We start from the raw sequence: 14,306 nt of genomic DNA, 5'->3' as shown, positions 1-14,306 counted from the left end.
TTTGGGGACCAAGCCAAAAGATGGCTGCTTCTCGTACTGGGTTTCGCCTGCGACCTCCTGCATATTCATTTTTTTAACATAGAACCTGTTTCTACAAATGTTCGATACCACAACATTATGGAATCGTATTTAGATACATTATGCACACCATACTCAGGTCGAAATTCCCTTTGAACTCTTTTAACACTCTCAAATTTAGCACAGAAAAGAACACATTGTGCCCGCTGTTGATTTGTAGTAGCCATTTTAATCATCTACCATTCTCATTTTATCCTTTCAGATTATGTACTTGTTGTTCTTTGACTACTATAATCGATATCAAATACATTTGAAATCTAAACAATGTTAATCTCTTTTGGGAATTTAACATCGTTTTTCCCCTGCACTCATTGACAAAATTATAACTTTTCGAAAAGAAGCGCCGAATGAATCTTTTCTTTAAGTTTTAAACAAACATGTGATACAGAGTGATTCTCACATTTGTCGAAGAAAACTCTGGCGCACTCTCCCAAATAACTCAGACATATCCCGAATGATATCAGATGCTGCTGGCTGAAAGTGTTTTTGGTTCTTCGATCTGTACTCGTAAAAAATGGTTTTGATATACCCTCAAAAGAAGTAAATAAGAGGCATAAAATTAGGGGAGCGGGCTGGCCATTGAATCGGACCTCCTTTTCTGATCCATCGCCCAGGATATGAGAGATTTGGGAAGTCTCGTACAGATAGAGTTACGTGTGCTAGTACTCTGCCCTGTTGCGCCCATATCCGTTCGCGGATGATAAGTGGAAATTTTTTTAACAGCTGTGGAACACTTGATGCAAAACGTTGTTGGAAATATTGCCAAGAAGTGGTGGCAGGAGGTACAATGCGAATTGTGATTACATGAGCAATATGCGTTCTGATATTCCGGGCATGTAATGATTGGGGATTACTTCGGAGACCAGGGTTCCTATTCGAAAAAGCAAAATGTTACACTTCCACCTGTCTATAAGCTCCTTAATAACAACCTTTTGAATCACCCGGTTAGTCCAGCTGCTTGCTGTTCGCAGGAAGCCGATATGGCAGCGGCCTTCCTGCCCGTATTCCACGACATGGACCATCTGGTCAACTTCTCCACTAGTCTGGACGAGTCCAACTGGGTGGTGATGATGAAGCGACCCTCCGAGTCGGCCACGGGGTCCGGGCTGCTGGCCCCCTTCGACTCGACCGTGTGGGTCCTGATCCTGGTGTCCCTAATAGCCATCGGCCCCACCATCTACATCATCATCCTGATCAGGGCCAAACTGTGCAAGGGAGACGAGGTGTTGACGGCCATGGTGCCACTGGATAACTGCATCTGGTTCGTGTATGGTGCCCTTATGAAGCAGGGCTCCACGCTCATGCCCATGGCCGGTGAGTCAATTATTAATTGTCCTCTCCAGTCTCCTTGAAGACGTGGCTAATGAGAAAGAAATGTTACGGCGCAACGTAACATTCTTAGTCATAACATGGTCAACACAGAACAAGTTTAAATATAAATATGCTTTCAGCATTAGTTTAATATAGTAATTCCTTTGTTTTTTTATAATTTATATTAGGCGATTGTCACGATGGTCATGACTAGACCAAGATAACCCATCTGACTCCGATTCTCATCGTAGCGTGTCTTTCTCGTTAGCTACTCCTTGAAGGTTAGTGAAGAAATCACGGTTGCAATTGATTACGACATAGACGTTGGGAAGAATTGAAGACATTATTACAAAAACAACCCTTGTCAAAATTGCTATTTTTCAGGAGAAAAATAAAAATAAATAGAACAACACATGTCAGCTGTTTACGTACAACTGGTGTTTATCCTTGTGGCTACTGCACCTGACATGGATCATTTTTGGAGTCTATAAACATTTGAAATAGTAGAAAATGTGTCCTTAACTCAATTTCATTAAAAATGACTAGGCTGTTTTTGTAATAATGTCTTCAATTGCTATATTCTTCCGACATCTTGGGTAGAAATAAATGTAAATAGTATGAATAATATTTAAATTCCTGTGAAAACTCATTAATCTGGACTTCGCTTAATTCGGACAGCCAAAATATCCAGTTTGTTAAAGGACGTGAAAATAAAGACATCTACATACTAGCCTACCATCGTTTCAGATAGCTCTGCGAATTATTAGTGAAATAAATTAACTTTTAAACGAATTTCTGCAGTAAGCACTTCGAGTGATGAGGAGCCATTTCGTCACCAGGTGCGCTGCTAAGTACATGAAGTAATTAGTTTTTATTTTCGCTATTTGGTGCGCTGCTAGATGTAATAAGTTCTCCTCCGCCCAACAGGCGCCAGAAAGTTCAATTTCTACATTAGCGCCTCTAGCATGTGTTACGGAAAACTCAGTAAATTTCCCATCCTATTATATATTTATCCATGTCTTGGCCTTGCAAACTCGTACTTTTAAAGTGCTTAAGTGTTCGAAAATTTCAGCAGAGTAGGCTACTAGAAATGATGTTCATATAATATTTCGTTTCATTCTTTTATCGTATTTTTCTATTTTGATCATTCTTTGGGTGGGTTTCATTAATTTTGAGTAAAATTATCGCAGTTTTCGATTTTAGAGGGATTTTTATTTTTCGAATGAGGTTAAGTACCCTACCAATTCGGTTACGGGGGTAGCATACAGAATTCTTGCCCAAAAGTGGGACGCGCCTTCAAAAAGTTTGGGAACCACTGCTCTAAGGCAGTCTAATTCATTGCCCTAGTGTTAACAAAATAAACGAAAGGAGAGTTTATACGAAGAATACTTTCCATATCATATCTTAATAATTGAAGTCGGAATATGGAACTGTTATTTCTTTTCGTTTATATATGATATTAATCATGAATTCAGTTTGAACTTCACAAAATGAATACAAAACGCTACTTCTTAAAAGTGACTCTGATGAATACTGCAGTGTCTTCCTGTTTATAGCCATAACACAAACATCATGAATAAGCGAAAGCGGATACGACAATTTTCTCTGGGAAGTCAAAATATTTGTCTTGTTTAAAGCCAGCACGATATTCTGTTTGTACAGGGTTATCTGCAACAGGATCGCGAGGCTTCCTCGCACACACAACAGCCATGCTCCCTTCGAAAGAACGAGTCTGGTTCGATATCACGTCACGTCATCTTCCACTAACCGACATTGGAAACTAAAGACAGAAATATACACTTGACCCTGACGCAGTCGCCACGAAATAAGTTCATACGTTAATATTAAGTTTTATACGTACAGCTATCAAAAGAAAAAGTGGTCGCTCTCCTGAAACAAAGTTCCCTTCGGGTATCTTCGCCACAATTCGGAGACAGGCGATGTTACATGTTGTTGGACCACGTTGCCTGATATCTATAGTTATAATTGAAGTATTCTGTGTGTTATCCGATAGCGTAATGGTAGCGTTCAGGCCTCTTATTCGTGAGGTCCTGCGTTCGACTACAACCTCGTGCTTTTTATGTTCTTTTTTGTTCTGTTTTTGAGGGAGACAAACTATACATAATGGCTCCTTTCTCTTTTACGATTATTTTAGTAATTAACATCAGGTTTATTAATATATTATTCCATGACTTTATCATTATGATATTGTGGCTGCAAATGGAAAGAAAAAAGATTTTATTCTCAATAAAAATATCTTTCGTGGCATAAACAAAACAAATTTACTGGCGTCGGCCTTAAGACATTCAAACAATTAAGCGTTCAAAAAACAAAACAAAAAGCCACAATTCAATATTTAGTCTATCTTCCTCTTATCTCGATCATCTTGCAGTCGAGTGGGCATGGAATTGACTACTCTTTGCAAATAGCGACTGTTCTTAGACACGATATTCCAGGCATTCTGAACATACATACATAAGTGTTCTGTCCATGGGCAGGTCTTTCATTGCAAACCCAGCAATCTCCAATCTTTCCTATTTTCTGCCTTCCTCTTAGTCTCCGCATATGATTCACATATCCTAATGTCTTCTATTATTCTTTTCAACCAGAGACCCAACCAATTCCTTTTTCTCTTTCTAATCAGTTTCAGCATCATTCTTTCTTCACTCACTTTTTCAAACACAATTTTATTTCTTATTCTGTCTGTCCTCTTCACACGCACCGTTCTTCTCCACATCCATATTTCAAATGCTTCAATTCGTTTCTCTTCATTTCGTCATAATGTCCATGTTCCTTCCCCATACAATGCCACACTCCACACAAAGCACTTCATTAGTCTCTTCCTTAGTTCTTTTTCCAGAGGTCCGCAGAAGATCCTTCTTCTTCTATTAAAAGCTTCCTTTGTTCATGTTTGCAGTTTTTCTTGGGAAGGATAGGCCTAAATGCGGTAACATCCCGTTGCTTTCCGCACACCACTATCTCTTTCGCATCTTATTAAATTCCAGAGGGCCCAAGCGTGGAGATGAGGAGAGTGGATTTGACTAATTGGGCACTCCGGACTTCACCGAAAGTCACGGCAAGGGTTAAATATTAATTCTATCAGGATGTTTGACCCGATCAGAGACCGGGAAATGCCAATTAGCCTTTGCCCCCCGCATCCTGGACTAGCTTCTACGAATCATCAGAAAATCTTAGAGTGTGATTGGGCCAATTTTTCCGAAAATGTTTCCACACTTTTGCCCTCGTAGCTCAGCGGACGAACGTCAGAATTTAGATGTCAACGTCTCAGGTTCAATTCCTCGTTACTCCTTTTCATTTTATTGTGGTTCAAGATAGTATAATGTAATAATACAAAAAGAAAAACTAATACCAATATTATGCAACTGGATTTTTCCAAACCTAATATTAAATTTATGTTATTTATATCGCTAAAGAACAATTACAATATAAATAATATGAATATTATTTATACGATAACAGAATATAAATGATAAATATCTGTTTGTTTAATTAATATAAGATATTATACAATATGTATTTAATTATCTAAATAAAATAACCTATTTTACAAAGAAAGACAGTTATTTGTGTTATAATAATTACTTACATAAAATACAGATTATTTATATTGCGAAAGAACAATAACAATATAAATAACTTTAATATTATTTTGTAATGCTAATGAAGGAAAACAGAATATAAATGATAACTTGAATATTATTTATATCGCTAAAGAACGATAACAATATAAAAAACGTGAATATTATTAATATCGGAATTTCACAGATTTATTACAGATGTATTTAAGAAATTGTAGAAGAATAGTAATTAGTAACAGTATCCTATTTATTCTTCTTGGAGCCAAATTTGTAACTTTTAAAAGTGTGGTTACTATGTTGAAGTGTATGTGTTGCAACGGATACTTGATTTGTTATGTATGTGAGTCAGTTATGGGATGCTTGATATCGTCGCAATGTCGTAATTATAGTTTGATTGTGTTTGTGTGACTATTGTGTATTAATTTATGATGTATGGTACGGGAAGCTGCATATTTGTGTTATAGAAGTGTTACGTATGTGTGTTGTTAATGTTTTTGTATGTTTCAAATTGATAACTGATATTTGTTTTGCAATCGCAATGCCTAATTTACGGATTGTTTATGTTTTGTTTACATCGCGTAAGCAAATTTAATTTTCTTTTCCATTTCTCTTTATGCTTATCTTTTTTGTGTATAAAACTATAGCCCTAACATACATATGTAAAATAGGGCTAACCCCCATTGGAGATACAATAGTAATTATTATTATTCATATCGTTATAAAACGATAACAGAATACAAATGATGACTTGAATTTTATTCATATCTCTGAAGAACGATAAAAAATATAAATAACGTGATATCCATAAAGAACGATAACTGGATATAAATGATAATTTGAATATCATTTACATCGCTAAAGAACGATTAAAAAATAAAATGAAAACTTGAAGGAGGCCCGCATCCATATCCTTTGAACCATTAAACAAGCACTCTACCGCTGGTCTACGAAGCGCACACTTTCACAGTTCCGGAACTACTTGTACAAGCACATGCATCGTGTAACATCGCCGCGACCCGAAGTGGACTTTGAAAATATTCGGTGTTCACGAGTGCGGCCACTTTTTTTTTTTTTTTTTTTTTGACAACTGTACATACAGTCTGATCTCGTTTTCTCGATCCGCTACAACTCGAATATTCTATTTCTCGAAATTTCTAGGTCTCGACCATATTATATTATGTACTCGTACTTTACGTATTAATAATCATCGATAAGTCGAAATTCGATATTTCGAATTTTCGACATCTATAGGCATCCAACAAACAAAAATGTTATATTTTATTTAACGACGCTCGCAACTGCAGAGGTTATATCAGCGCCACCGGATGTGCCGGAATTTTGTCCCGCAGGAGTTATTTTACATGCCAGTAAATCTACTGACATGAGCCTGTCGCATTTAAGCACACTTAAATGCCATCGACCTCGCCCGGGATCGAACCCGCAACCTTGGGCATAGAAGGCCAGCTCCAACAAACAAAACTCAGTGCGCAGAAACCAGCGGGCGTGACTGTCTCGCGCAGATGACGTATGCTCCCTTTCCCAGTATGCTCCCCTTCTCCAATCACACCACCGACACTATGCGCATGCGCACTTATTATCTTCTTGTGCTGAACTGAACACGTGTTATTGCTTCAGAGTCAGGGAGTCGCATAGCGTTTTATATTAAATATTAATTTAATTTAATTTAAATATTTAAAATTTAAATATGAGGACAGTTCCAATGAAGATAGATATTGTACCGATTGTGACTTAGAAAGAGACGATGTTGACATCTTGTAATGTTACTTACTTACTTACAAATGACATTTAAGGAACCCGAAGGTTCATTGCCGCCCTCACATAAGCCCGCCAGCGGTCCCTATCCTGTGCAAGATTAATCCAGTCTCTATCATCATACCCCACCTCCCTCAAATCCATTTTAATATTATCCTCCCATCTACGTCTCGGTCTTGTAATGTTATATTCAGTTAATTGGTTATTGTTACAGCTGCTCTTTAAGTGCACATGTCCGTAACCGTAGCCGTTATAGCTATACTATAGTCGCGACGCTGTTATTCCCGGCGTGACTCCTCCTCTTTGCTTACGTCTTAGGAAGTGAAGGCTCTATAAAGTCTAGATAGGTAGTATCGTTCGCCATTTTTGTTCTTTCGTTGCCGAGCTACCATACGAGGAATCTATTTGCCACACTGTTAAACATTATCATGTCGTAGCTCCTATGATAATAAATCAAACGCACTGTAATTCAGCAAATAATTGGGCGGCAAATAACGTCTTGGTGTGCTTTCTGCGAACTCCAACGAAAGAGCCAAAATGGCGGGCGATTTTATTATTTATCGAGCCTTAAGAAATGAATAACGTCTTCATCAGCGAATCACAAGACGTACACGTTTAAATGTAGCCGACCTGCAACGCGATTGGCTGCCGGAAATTAGAGCGACGGGATTATAATAGCCGCCTATTAAAGAACCCTCCTACTGCAGGGGGGTAAGAAGGGTATAGCATGCGCGGCGCGAGGAGTATGAGCTGAGTTTAGCTTGTAGGATACCTATAGTAGCAAAATTTTGAGCCCAAGAGACAGAAAATATTCTATATCTAGAATCCTATAGCGTCTGAGATGAACAGATATTCGCTTTGACGATAGTAGTTAAGTTTCCACTAGCGTACTAGTATGTCTTGCTGAATGATACATACTGTAAAACCAATGGATCAGGGTATAATCAAAAACTTGAAACAACACTATTGAAAAAGAGTCGCTCGGAAGTTCATCGGGAATAGTAATATGCGTTACAAGAGCGGTATGTTGATGTTTTCATGTTCGAGGAAAAGAGTGAAAAAGCGAAACGTAGTTGAGCTTTTTTAATTTCCGAGAACATAAAAACAAACACACCGCTCGTGTATCGTACATTATTTTGTGCGAAGATTGTTTATTACATACCTGAAAGACGAATTTCTAATTAGCTGCAATGAAATCTCCATCTTGGTTTCTGTTCAATGACGGCAACTTTTAAAAACAAAAATATCTATCTTCAAATTGTTGCTATGAAATGTTTGCTGTGTTTACTATATTCCAGCAGGCCATGATATACGTCTGTCTTTTTTTCCCCCAGTCTATAAATGCGAACTTAAAACAAACGGTAAGGTTATGTAATGATTTATTTTAATATTTTAACAATATTATTTATATAACATATTGCAGTAATAACAGCGGCATCTGGAATGTTGTTGATTTTTTCACGGCTTCCTTAATGTTACTTGCATTACAAATGCAGTAACTTTTGTGGTGTTGTAGAGTTTACTTAATTTTTGCAAATATTTAAAAACAATAATTAACAGTGCAATTTAGGTCAAAATTGCAGTGGTAAGATTCCAATTTATAATTATTACTATGTTAAACGTCTCTAAAAATAATATGTTAAAAGCCTAAAGCAGTAAAATGAATATGGCGCTTAAGCGGTAAGAAGAGGGAAATTGTTATGTGTGTTACGTTGGGAATACTGAATGTGGTATTTCACACTTACCGCGTATTGGTTCTGTGCGGAAAACAAGCAAATACGCACGATCTCGTACAAAATTGATTGTGGATTGCCATTAACTGACATCTAACTTCTTGATTCTATAATGTTGCCGCACAAGTCGTGGGCCGAAGTCAAAACGGAAACAATTTCAAACTGCTTTCTAAAAGCATGATTTTCGGATGGTGATTCAGGGCCCGATGACGGTGAAAAAGATGAAGAGGAGCTAACCACCCCCACTCCTGATGAAAAACATTAAATTATGGTTTATTTAACGACGCTCGCAACTGCAGAGGTTATATCAACTTCGCCGGTGTGCCGGAATTTTGTCCCGCAGGAGTTCTTTTACACGCCAGTAAATATACTGACATGAGCCTGTTGCATTTAAACACACTTAAATGCCATCGACCTAGGCCGGGATCGAACTCGCAACCTTGAACATAGGAAGCAAACGCTATACCAACTACGCTACCGAGGCCGACTCTTTATACATATTATAAATTTATTCATTATATCTGTTTCTCCATATATCCCCATCTCATTTTGCCCCAAAAATTCTTCTTAAGATCTTTCTTTCAAACTTATCCAGCATATTCATTCCTTTGTCAGTTCCCATGTTTCCGAACCGTAATAAAGAATTGACCTCACAATTGTTCTATAAATCGTAATCTTATTTACACTATGAATGGCTTAAATATTATGACGTATTATAGAGTTAATATGCTGTAGCGACGCTGTTATTTCCGGCGTGACTCCTCCTCTTTGCTTACGTCTTAGGAAGTGAAGGCTCTATAAAGTCTAGGTAGGCAGTATCGTTCGCCATTTTTGTTCTTTCGTTGCCGAGCTACCAGACGAGGGATCTATTTGCCACACCGTTAAACATTATCATGTCGTAGCTCCTATGATAATAAATCAAACGCACTGTAATTCAGCAAATAATTGAACGGCAAATAACGTCCTCGTGTGCTTTCTGCTAACGCCAACGAAAGAGCCAAAATGGCGGGTGATTATATTAAGTATTTATCCAGCCTTAGGAAATGCATAATTTCTTCATCAGCGAATCACAAGACGCACACGTTTAAATGTAGCTGATCTACAACGTGATTGGCTGTCGGAAATTAGAGCGACGGGACTTATAGCTAACAATATTCTTCTCTTGACCTCCACCATTTCATGTTTATCTTTATTTAATGTGGATCCCAAATAGACAAAATTATCTACTATCTCAATATATTTATCACTGAATTGGAGAGTTTTTTTCTTTGGTTTGTCTTTTAGTCTGAACCAAAACTTTTGTTTTATCTATATTAATTTCTAACCCGATCAATTTAGCTTGTCTTACCAATTCTATGTAATATATTATACAATCCTACGTATCATAATTATATTCTCCACTAATAAGATATCCGTGATCTTATACTGGGTGTTCAGTTCGAAGTGTGTCATGGCTCGCTGTATGCCGTCATATGGCTAGTCGATGAGCCTAGAGAATTCAATCTTCCTATACTTCCGCAGAGGTATATTACCTATGTGTCAGAGAAGTTGCCTAGCAAGTACGGCGTTCATTCTGAAGAGTACTTACCGATATGTACGGTAACGCCGGTAGTGGCAGGAATGTGAACTGTTTCGAAACATGTACTGAGGTGGGTTTTTTCTTATTGTCGGGATATGGGGAGAGGGTTAAGACGATTACTTACGTATTTGTTGACATTAACTTTGACGGTCAACATAGACACGGAGCATTTGATTTGTGTTGTGGAATGTTGCCGTATGCAACCGATGATAACAACCACCCTGCGTACGACTTGGCCGCGCAAAACACAGTTCGAAAGAGGTTATGGTAGCACACAGACCGTACAGACCGCCATCTGTTGCTACGACGTTCAAGTTATACCGTACACGTTCTCAAGTTCAGATTGAACGCCTTGATTAATAGGCAACTTCTCTGACATAAAAGTTGAAACTCGCTTCCAATCGCTGAATCACAACAGTGACGTCATGACACACTTTGAAATGAACACTCAGTAGAAGTCCATTACAAGACATGTTTACGCATACCGATTTATGTACTGTAGGAAAGTTTAACAGCCAGTCTAATAGACCTACCAGTACATAATATATCTCTAATCACAGATTTGTACCGCATTTATAAACAATCCGAAGTACTTCACTAGAAAGTTTAACACAATGGGGAGTTCCCAAAACTGGTTAATATACAGAGAGAGCAATCACGTCCGTCTCTAGGCATCGCAATGGTTTTATATTCCACGCTGTGTGACATTATTTAACTGTACATACAAGACTTAATCAATATGATATCCAACACGAAATTCAGTCATTACACGATGCCTGAGTGACAGGGACGGACCCTTCGACTCCAACAACTGAATCTGGTAATTTAATTTATAGTCACTGCTCATTCTCACAATCACAGTATTAATAGCAATTAATCACAATAAACAAGAATGTTTGATTTGAATTCAAAATTGAAAATTTTCTCGCAGCTAAGCTGCTTTAAAATACAATGCACTCTACACATTAAGTTTCCCTGACGTCACCACAATAAAATGAAATATACTGATTTACCAAGTAAGCAAGTAGAAAATTGCAGTATCGTGCCTATATTAATACACAGTGTCGGTGCGTCAATAAGAGCACAAGAGCACGTGAACACCTTGTTTCCATTAATGCACGACTAGTTTTATTATTTAATATCGTACTGGCGTAGTGGGGATGTATAATATCAGGATCGAGTATTTTAAACTTCCCGCATCTTGCATAAACTTCTTATGTAAACTTGGCAACATCCGTTCACGTACAAGCCGTGCTCTTTTCAAGAAGGTTACAGAAATTTCACGCATGCGCGGGAGAAAATTGTCTTTCGCTGACCGCTTATGACTCGTCAAGAGCACAAAGCATTAAGTGAACAGTGAATCTATCCTAAAGATGTCAGGTGCATCGATGCCTATCGTTTACGTGCTATATCTCGAGGAGAAAATTTAATAAGTCTGTATTTTAGCCTGCAGGTGTCAGCATCTCACTGTCGGAACGTTTACTTTATGTGGATGTGTGTACAGTGCTGCTACGAGAGTGTAGTTTGTGAATTACTATACTTCAGTGTCGGCATATAGCATAGTTTGGCTTTCAAAGACGTGCTGGCTGAATGTGATGGTGGTATGAATTTAAATATCTGTATGGTTGTGTATATTATTTAAGAATAATATTTACTGGCATGTATTTATAGTAATCAATCTATGCGAATGGGATTACAATACTGGTATAGGCTATAGTGTATCAGTGTGTTGTGAATCAAAATACAGTATATTACTGAACACACGCTTTTGTAAATTGTTTTATGTATTAATTTTTAACAAACGTAAACAATGAGCTCTGTTCAAGTAATTTTGAAGAGTAAAGAACTGGGTAAACTGGCTTTCCAGGAAAAATTGGAAGTAAAAAGACTAGGTTTCATTATTATTATTATTATTATTATTATTATTATTATTATTATTATTATTATTATCATCATTATTATTATTATATTTTGTTTTGAATTTATATACGGTTTTTTTCGACAGTGAAACATTGGAATCATGACATTTCATATTAGGCTAAAAACGTACAGTTACCCTTAAAAAGAATGAGACGATTCTTGGTTGTCGGAAGTTAAAGTTCTACAGCGCGGTTCACTCGATATCGACGTATAACGATAAGTACCATGACAAATAGAACAACAATTGTTACAAGGACCACAACAAGGACAAGGATCAGAATAAGGATCACGAAGAAGACTGCCATTTAAGGCCACGATTTCACAACATAGCTCGGGTAACAAAATATCATTGCTTCTCTGTACCGATTGGCAAATGCCTGCTATCGGATCTACATTCTGGACTGCTGCTGTCACTGTCTTGTCTCGGTAGCTCATATAGTAGCGTGCCGGTTCCACCGTATAACCGAAATGTTTCGTGTTCGATCCCAGGTAAAACTCTTTTTTTTTTATTGAGGTGTAATTAATTTGCTCAGAGTTCCTCGACTGTATAATTTGTCGAAAAATATGGAGAAATTAGGGATGACGATAATACTTTAGTGTAGACAATGACTATTTAGCGTGATATAGAATTATTGAAATACGGGGCATCTTGTACAGTAAGAGTTAATAAATCCACCCTAAATTAAATATTTAAATAACAGGATATAACAGGAAGTCCAATTATTGTTGCGAAACTAATCAAATTAAATCTAATTACGTTAAGTAAACAAATCCCAAGTTATGACACCACATTGCTACAGCTAAATTCTATGTTATTAACGTAAGCATTGAATAGTTCCGTGCTTATGCGTTGGACGACAAAACCAAACATCGAAAGTTCGAATGTTGCCGCGGAATGTAACTTCTAGCTTTTTATAATGTAAATCAGACTTCTAACTACAATAATTCATATTTCTTACATTATTTATAAATAATTATAGCCAACATTGAATTTGTAAAGAAAAGACTTTAGAAATCTCATATGGAATTTGTGATCTGTAGTGACATAAACATAGATTATCTCTCGGAACTTTTCACTCCTTGAAACTGGAAATCTTAGTCGTAGAGCCATTTTCCCACCAGCATACAAGCTGAAGTAGCACAGCCATTGATAAAAGTTTTGTACACAAAATTAGACTGAATTCCTATTCGACAGAACCTATAATCAATGGCTTGTCTGAACATGATAAATAAATCCTAAGTGTTTCCAATGTCACTGAACAATTTCAAAATATTAATTTAAAAACTAAAAAAGGGTCGTAAATGCTGTATCTAGTGACTATTCACATTTATGTCTACAAAATGAATCTTGGAAAAACGTATATGATACTGGTACTACTGATATTAAGAGTAAATGTATTGTATTTTTCACACTGTGGATGTTCTCCACTCAATGTTGTGAAAAAATTCAAAAGTAAAAACATGTAGATAACGCAGGGACTTAAAAATCTCATGTATTAAAAAGAAGAATCTATATGTAATGAGTTGCAATGTAATGATCCTCATGTTCTTAAATACTACAAGAAGTACGGTGTAATTTATTAAAAATTATGAAAGAGGGAAATAGAATACATTCGAATAGAAAAGTACAACATTCAGATAATGCAATTAAAGCTATTCGGAATATTATTGAAGTTAAACTTGTAGATATTCTAAGAAAGAAACTATTTTTTCATTAAAACCATTGATTATAAACTAGAGGACCCCAAATCTATTGCAAATTATTTTAATGTCTTATAGTAACTTATATAGTACAGAAATATTATTGACAACTTAAACATTCAAGATTTTGCCAAAGAAACTGCAATTGGTTATTTAAGAGATGCATTTAATAATTAGTATTAATATATGTAATTAGTCAATAACTGCAACAGTGCTTTTTCATTCAATCATAACAAGAATAAAATTGAATGAACATTAAATTAAACACTATTGCAAATAGTTAAAATCAACTGAAGTGGTGAGAATGAAATAATCCAAAGCCACACTTTTAACAAAAATTGTTTTGTGCGAGTGCATTTCTTACACATATGGGAAAGCTACTAATAAAATATTGTAATAATTACTCAACAAATGACATAGCCTAAGGACTCTAAACCTTTATAAAAGTGTGTCTGTGTGGCTTAGGAATATTTTTTAATTTCATTTTAATTGTTAGTTTTTAATATATATGCATTTACATTGTATGTGTATGTATGTATAAATGCATTCATTAGATTAACGTTTACAATATTATAACTTGTAATTTTGTATTGTCTGTGATCATTAACACTT

The 14,306-nt window shown here is 36.4% G+C and overlaps 2 protein-coding genes across 3 annotated transcripts in view; one reads left to right on the top strand and one right to left on the bottom strand.

Moving 5' to 3' along the window:
* LOC138698523 (uncharacterized) overlaps positions 1-14,306 on the bottom strand; it is a 598,444-nt gene that overhangs the window by 179,103 nt on the left and 405,035 nt on the right. The window lies entirely within an intron of this gene.
* The window catches only part of Ir76b (Ionotropic receptor 76b), a 158,201-nt gene that overhangs the window by 50,093 nt on the left and 93,802 nt on the right, over positions 1-14,306 (top strand). Inside the window, exon 5 of the mRNA XM_069824517.1 lies at positions 1,050-1,392. Within this exon, the coding sequence (XP_069680618.1) occupies positions 1,050-1,392 (343 nt within the window). The remainder of the gene's footprint in view (positions 1-1,049; positions 1,393-14,306) is intronic.

The sequence above is a fragment of the Periplaneta americana genome, chromosome 4 (assembly GCF_040183065.1).
Source record: "Periplaneta americana isolate PAMFEO1 chromosome 4, P.americana_PAMFEO1_priV1, whole genome shotgun sequence".
Classification (NCBI taxonomy): domain Eukaryota; kingdom Metazoa; phylum Arthropoda; class Insecta; order Blattodea; family Blattidae; genus Periplaneta; species Periplaneta americana.
Note: the sequence above shows the minus strand (reverse complement) of the source record. Positions and strands in the feature narration are given on the sequence as shown.